At 31.8% G+C, this 8,234-nt stretch overlaps 1 protein-coding gene across 1 annotated transcript in view; it reads right to left on the bottom strand.

Moving 5' to 3' along the window:
- The window catches only part of slc25a32b (solute carrier family 25 member 32b), a 25,159-nt gene extending 17,338 nt beyond the window's left edge, over positions 1–7,821 (bottom strand). The window contains exons 1-4 of the mRNA XM_056474920.1: positions 7,751–7,821; positions 7,429–7,593; positions 4,788–4,938; positions 4,045–4,130 (exon numbers count right to left, since the gene is read on the bottom strand). Of these exons, the coding sequence (XP_056330895.1) occupies positions 4,045–4,130; positions 4,788–4,938; positions 7,429–7,591 (400 nt within the window). The 5' untranslated portion in view covers positions 7,592–7,593; positions 7,751–7,821. The remainder of the gene's footprint in view (positions 1–4,044; positions 4,131–4,787; positions 4,939–7,428; positions 7,594–7,750) is intronic.
- Between the last annotated feature and the right edge of the window lie 413 nt (positions 7,822–8,234).

Here is an 8,234-nt window from a genome sequence, read left to right on the forward strand (position 1 = left end):
CTGGTTCGAGCTGCTAGAAAGGCAACAGTAACTCAAATAACCACTCGTCACAACCGAGGTCTGCAGAAGAGCATCTCTGAACGCACAACACATCCAACCTTGAGGCGGATGGGCTACTGCAGCAGAAGACCACACCAGATGCCACTCCTGTCAGCTAAGAACAGGAAACTGAGGCTACAATTCACACAGGCTCACCAAAATTGGACAATAAAAGATTGGAAAAATGTTGCCTGATCTGATTAATCTCAATTTTTGCTGCAACATTCAGATGGTAGGGTCAGAATTTTGCGTCAACAACATGAAAGCATGGATCCATCCTGCCTTGTATCAACAGTTCAGGCTGGTGGTGGTGTAATGATGTGGGGATATTTTCTTGGCACTTTGAGCCCATTAGTACCAAGTGAGCATCGTGTCAACACCGCAGCCTACCTGAGTATTGTTGCTGACCATGTCCATCCCTTTATGACCACAGTGTACCCATCTTCTGATGGCTACTTCCAGCAGGATAACTCACCATGTCATAAAGCGTGAATCATCTCAGACTGGTTTCTTGAACATGACAATGAGTTCACTGTACTCAAATGGCCTCCACAGTCACCAGAGCTCAATCCAATGGAGCACCTTTGGGATGTGGTGGAATGGGAGATTCGCATCATGGATGTGCAGCCGACAAACCTGCAGCAACTGTATGATGCTATCATGTCAATATGGAGCAAAATCTCTGAGGAATATTTCCAGTACCTTGTTGAATCTATGCCACGAAGGATTAAAGCAGTTCTAAAGACAAAAGGGGGTCCAACCCGGTAAAAGTACGGTGTACCGAATAAAGTGGCAGGTGAGTGTATATATAGTGTACATATATTTCTCTATTTCAACCATTTTCCAAAGAAATACTTAAAAAAAGCAATGATTAAAAGACAAAAACACTAAAATAAACATAAATTAGATCAATTGATTACAATTACATGCTTAAATAAACAAAAACTAATAAAAATGATAAACCCACATATCAAAAGTACTAAAATAGTATTAAAATAAAATAGAGTACAGAAAATCAGATAATAAAATGAAACAGCATTAAAGTAAAGTGGTAGCAAAAACTTTGGAAATGTATGCTTTTAATGACACTGATTTAATCTTTTAAACTTTAATTGAATTTTCATGCTCTCTGTCTTTTTTTGCAGAGTAGATATGCAGCCCATTTTAAGCCCCGGCCCACCAGCTGAGAACTGCTGATTTACAGCACACAAGAGTTAATGTCTTACACTTTCAGACTTAAAAACAAGCAATCAATATCTGAGCTTAGCCTCATTCGTTATGCTCCAGTTTATCTGTCACGACTGATTAGAATGGCATGTGCTGAAATTCACTTTGTCAGCAACTTTTGAATAACAGGGGAAAATGAACGAGCAAAACACAGGAAAACAGAGTAAATACTTCAGGACTCACTCAGTCTACCACTTTTTCATTTATGCATTATTCGGTTTAATCCAAAGTGATTTACAAAGAATGAACTTTCAAGTTAATTACTGTGTCGAGTGTTATTTTAGCATCGATACTGAAGTTTTAATCAGCCGTTTGAATGAGTTTTAATTGTTCTATTTTAATTTAATACTTGTAGTCATTTGGTTATATTTTTGCCATTTTAGTTTCAGTTAGAAATAAAGACATAAAGCAAATAATTTGATATATTTTATATTACATTTCAGTTAATAAAATTCAGTTTTAGGTTTAATTTAGTTCATTTATTAAAATTACTTGCACATCTACTACAATTAAATTCCATATACTCATATTTTGACACAAAAATATTATGAAATAATTATACATATATGATATATAGGTCAAGGAAATTTAGTTTTTTAAATTTACATGATATGTAAAAAGTGATTTTATGTACACAGAAATAGAAAGCATTAATAAACGCAAGTAAAGTGTCGATTTAAATGTTTCAAATAACGTTAAATAAATGTTCTCAAAATATAAGTGGGCAATAAAATGGTTTAAGCAAAATTAATAATATGTATTCAAGTATTATTAATTACTTATTACTACTACTACTACTACTACTAATAATAATAATAATAATAATATTAACTACTACAATAACCATAATCATAATAATAAAAACATTACATTTTTATTATTATTAATAATAATAATAATAATATTAACTTCTACAACAATCATACTTACAATAATAAAGGCATTGCATAAATAATAATAATAATAACAACTATTATTATTATTGTTATTAATGTAATGCATTTATTACTATAATTATTAAGTATTATTAATAATAAAAATGTAATGAATGTATTACTCTAAGTATGATTGTTGTAGTATTATAGTGGTGTAGTGTAAAGTAGTAGATGTAGTAGTTATTATTATTCTGTTGTTGTTTTATATTATTAATTATTGTTTTAATTTATTTCTATTGTTAATGACAACATCAAAACAACTAATAATACTATTAATCATAGCAATATAACAACAACAGCAATCATAATTATAGTAATAAATACATCACATTATTATTTTATTATTGTTATTAACAACTTCTACAACAATCATACTTAAGAGTAATGAATTCATTATTTTTATTATTAATAATTCTTAATAATTATAGTAATAAATGCATTACATTAATAATAACAACAAAACAACAATTATTATTCTTATGGTAATACATTTATTACTATAATTATGATTGTTTTAGTTGTTATTATTTTGTTGTTGTTGTTATTTTTATTCATATTAATATAAAATTATTATTAATAATAATAATAACTACAACGATCTTAATTACAGCAATACATTAAATTATTAATAATAATAATGCATTATTATTATTATTATTGATAACAACTACAACAACAATCATACTTATAGTAATAAATTCATTACATTTTTATTAATAATAATACTTAATAATTATAGTAAATGTATTACATTAATAATAACAACAAAACAACAATTACTATTATTATTGTAATGCATTTACTATATGTATTATTGTTGTAGTGTTTATTATTATTTTGTTGTTATTTTTATTCATAGTAATAATGATAATAATAATAACATTATTAATCATAGTAATAATTACATCAACAACAGCAATCATAATTATAGTGATAAATGCAATACTGTATATTAATCACAGTGTTTCTTCTAGGATTATTACAAGCTGTGGCGGCAGGCCTTTTTTTATACAGATCTGCCAACTACCTATTGCGTTATTTCAATAACAAATGTCGTGAGCGCAGTAATACAAGTGGAGATCGCATTCATGTAATACACAATAAATGCGCTATATAAATACACATTACATTACATTAATACAAGCATGTGATCCTCTTTGCTTGCGCGCCGATTTTCTCTGTTCGTGCACAAAACTTCTTGCACACCATCAAATATACGCTGTTCAAGCGCAGATCATCTTGTGCGCTCTCAAATAAATGCTGCTGAAGTGCAATTTAGTGCGTTTATGTAGTGAGTATGTCTCTTACATTTATAAAATTTGCTAGGAATATTTATGAATGTCTCCAATAGACCTACAGAGCGGTATTAATGCGTCCTAAAGTAAAGCGAAACATCCATAATCTCTAGCAAGATAAAGTCATAATATGCAGAGCCCTAGACCTTGATCTATAAACTATAATTATGGAAACTGTTCTTCATAACTGAAAGCTACGTCGTGTTTACTAGCCTCAAGCATCACTCACCTGTCAGTCAGTCAGCACTTAACCTTTAAGGGTTAAACAAATAGTGCACAGCACCACTACGGTTACAGAAAAGTTTGCGCTGTTATAATTCACTTTTCTTTTAATACATTTCAGTGCGTTTATAACCCGCTATTAAAAAAAGGCAATGTTTTAAATGAGAAGCTGTAATGTAGCCGTGGCGGGATAAATTTTGGTGTGGCACCCCGCCACGGAGTAACGAATGTAGCGGAAACCATGGTATAATACTCATAACAACAACAACAACAACAACAAATATTACTATTATTGCCAACCCAAATGTCCCAGGTGTGATACTGACCTGCTACTGCTGCTGACAGCAGATGTTCAGTTGCAGTCAGTTCTTTCTGTCTGGTTTCCTTGTTGTACCCTTTGATCGCATTGTAACTACAAATCATTTTAAAACATGTCAAATGTAAAAATATATCCACAAATTCAACATACGCACGCATTATTTCCACTAAATCAACAGTCATTAAAATCCATAAATAAATACCACATACAGCTGAAGTCTAAATTATTAGCCCTGTGATTTTTTTGTTTTTTTTTCCAAAATATTTTCCAAATGACGTTTAACAGAGAAAACAATTGTTCTCAGTATTTCCCATAATATTTTTTCTTCTGAAGAAAGTCTTATTTGTTTTATCTCGGCTAGAATAAAAGTTAATAAAAAAAAAAAACATTTATTTTTTTATTTTTTCAATATTATTTGCCCCTTTTAAGCTATATATTTGTTGAATGTCTACAGAACAAACATCTTTATACAATGACTTGCCTAATTAACCTTGTTAAGCCAATAAATGTCACTTTAATACTAGCATCCTGAAAATATCTAGTGAAATATTATGCATTGTCATCATGGCAAAGATAAAATAAATCAGTTATTAGAAATGAGTTATTAAAACTATTATGTTCAGAAAATTGTTGGAAAAAAATCGTCTTTCCTTTAAACAGAAATCGGGGAAAAAATATACAGGGGGGTTAATAATTCTGACTTCAACTCTGTCTTTTGTGTAATGCATAACACAGAGGACAAATACATACAAGAAGAAGTAAAGCCCCCATGAAGCTCCAGCACCCCAGATATTGGGAGTGACGCCTTGATAAAGGCCTCGGAGGCCCTCCTGACGCCAGATGCTCTTCATGCAGTGCACAATGCCACTGTATTTAGGCCTCACGTCAAGCCCATCACTCACTGGAATACAGTAAAGCACAGCATGTTCACTTACATCAAAACATCTAAAATACAGTGTAGCCAAAGCTCCTTTCTATAGATAGCATTTTAAACATTACACACCGTTTCAAAACAACTTCACAGGAAAATAAAAGGACGATGTAATATTCATCAGCTTACAAATTCAGATTCTCAATCAGCTGAAAGCCAGAAATATATATATATATATATATATATATATATATATATATATATATATATTTTACATATATATATATATACAGGGGCGTAGCAACCGGGGGGGACGGGGGGGATCCGTCCCCCTCACTTTTAGAGACAGACCATTTAGAAACAGGTGATTAATAATTATATGAACATATGATCTCATACAGCCGTGTATATATATATATATATATATATATATATATATATATATATATATATATATATATATATATATATATATATATATATATATATATATATATATGGCCTAAAATGACTATGGCATAATTTGCTTTGATTCCTGTATTTTGCTGTGAAAATATCATGAAATTCCCCTCTCCAAGAAAATGTAATCTCAAGAACCATTGGACTCGCAAAATATCATTATGTTATTATAGGTGGGTATGATTTTGCCAAGTACAGTGTGATCTTGTATTGATATCTATTTTTTTCCTGGAACATCATTTTGATTCAACAATGTAATCCATCCCTAATAATGTGCAACCCAAACCTAACTGTAAATTACTGACAAAATCAGAGGTGATTAATAGACAAACATAAACTGCCTAAACATACCAAAAACTGTAAACGTATCCCTAAATTCTGATTGGCTGATTGGAATGTTGTTCCAGGATCAACATAGATTTCAATCCAGGAGGATGTCCTACTTGGTGAAATCACACTAACATTATTATAACAGTGTTATTATTCTGTCGATGGAGTAAAATTGGCAAGTTAACAAAAAGATGAGTATAAAGTAAAATATACACTTGTATTGACCTTATTCTTCAATGCGGAAGTGCGCGCGTTTTTGCGATTGTTTTAGAACTTCCGATTCAGTTGCCTATGGCAGAAATGACTAGAAATAATAAACGGCAAAAAACGGTCAAACTACTTACTCTACAAACAAGTGTTTGCATTACAATACAGACAAAGTAGAATAATATAATAAGAAAATATCAGTTTGCAACACCAAGCAGCAAAATGAGCTGTTTTTAACGTTTAAAAATGAATGGAAGTGAATGAGACCGGAAGTCTCGAGCCAAAATGATTCAAATGGCTGCGCCCACTCGTACGCGGAGAATAAGGTGAATAAAACTGATTTAGAAATCAATAAGAGTAAATACTTTGACTTCATATTTGAGGGTGAGCAAATGTTCATTTTTAATTTTGTACATTAAGAAATACAAGTCATACGATTTCTAAAATGCATGTTTGAGCTCATGTTAAAGGCATAGTTCGCCCTGAAATGACAGTTCTGTCGTTATTTGAATTGTTCGGAAGTTTCTTTCTTCTGCTGAACACAAAAAATTTTATTTTGAAGAATGTTGAAAACCTGTGACCATTGACTTCCATAGTATTTGTTTTTCCAATGGTTACAGGTTGACAGCTTTCTTCAAAATATTTTCTTTTATGTTCAATGGAAGAAGAAAAATCTCAAACAGGTGTGGAGCAAGTAAAGAGTGAGTAAATGATGACATGAATTCTAGTTTTGGGTGAACTATCCCTTTAACGAAATACATTTGTGCATTAGTTTTTTTCTTAAGCAATGTGCTTTTTTTTAAAAAATAAAAACAGCTTATTTACTCCAACTTAACTTAGGTCTAATCCTGTTTTTCGAAATCGGCCATTATACATATTATATATATCACATTACTTGATAACTATAAATGACAGTAACTACAATAAAGAGTTACTACTGGTTCTGTTTAAATATGTTTTTAGTTGTGACACAATATTAAAATGCATTTAATTTCCTATATATAATATAAATATAAAAAGTCGATTACGAACTCTTATTTATTATTAACAATAAAACAATTCTGTTCATCTCAAATCATATAAAGAAAAGTGCACTAAAGGATGTCGAGCCTTCTCATGTATGGCTCCTAAACTCTGGAATAGCATTCCTGATAATGTCCGAGGCTCAGACACACTCTCTCAGTTCAAAACAAGATTAAAGAACTCGAACTCTGTCAGAAATACTTCTGTTTTATACGTGTGTTTATGTTTGTTTGTTTATAGCTAGTTATATTGTTTATAATTTGTTATAAACTATTAGTTACTAGTTAATTAGTTAACGTTATTAGTAACTAATAAAGTTATGGTAATAATAACCTTAACCTTTCTGAATTTGATCGTAATGCAATAATGCAGACTTTTTGTAAAGTTTCTTAGAACAAATACTATTGTGAAAAGTGCTACACAAATAAACTTGAACTGAATTTAATTTAATGAACAGCTGTTACATTTGTTTACATCTTGGGTTTCGTTTTCTTGCCATACCTGCAAATCTGATTTTGACCAGGTCGAGTGGATGGAGCGCCAGTGTGGACAAAACTCCTCCACTGAGTCCTGCTATCAGATTCTCCACCCTCACATGACTGAAGAGCCGCTGCAGGCTGGGGGTCAGGGGTGCAGGAGAGCCCGGACCCGGACTGGAACTCATGACTATAGGACAACACACAAAATCAGCCACTGTCACATCAACACAGGCTTAATGAACCGCCTCATAACATCTCGACCTGTCAAGAGTAGTCGGGGGTTTGTTACTGCACACGTTAAAAGCCAAAGTGCCGGTAAAAATGAACAGTGTGCTTGACCTTACCGGTAAATGTCAGATCATACACACTGACAGCAGATACGAACTGGAAACATGCTGAAACTGGAACATGGCGCTTTAGCATAGACGCATGCGTGTTTCGCGCTTTCAAAATAAGAGTTCTTTAAGAGCTGCATGACGACACAGGTTTTCAATATTTGCATCTTTTTATATATAAAATGCAGATTATAATACATATAACTATCTATACACATTTCACAGTGGGCATACGGACAACAGTATCACATGGAAACTATAAAAATATGTAGACTACATAAGTTGTTGTTTTTTTGTTCACTGAAAATGTTCATTATTGGCTTTGATGGTTACATGCACAATCTTAAACATCTTAAACGACAGTGCTAACCGCTGAGCCACCGTGTCCTCTTTCAACTCAAAATGTAACATTTTTTCAGCACATCTTTCTCATCCAGAAACAGAAAGGAGAAGAATTAAGTAGCAAAACTTTTAATGATCATACTTCCAACTT

Source organism: Danio aesculapii, chromosome 16 (genome assembly GCF_903798145.1).
Source record: "Danio aesculapii chromosome 16, fDanAes4.1, whole genome shotgun sequence".
NCBI lineage: Eukaryota > Metazoa > Chordata > Actinopteri > Cypriniformes > Danionidae > Danio > Danio aesculapii.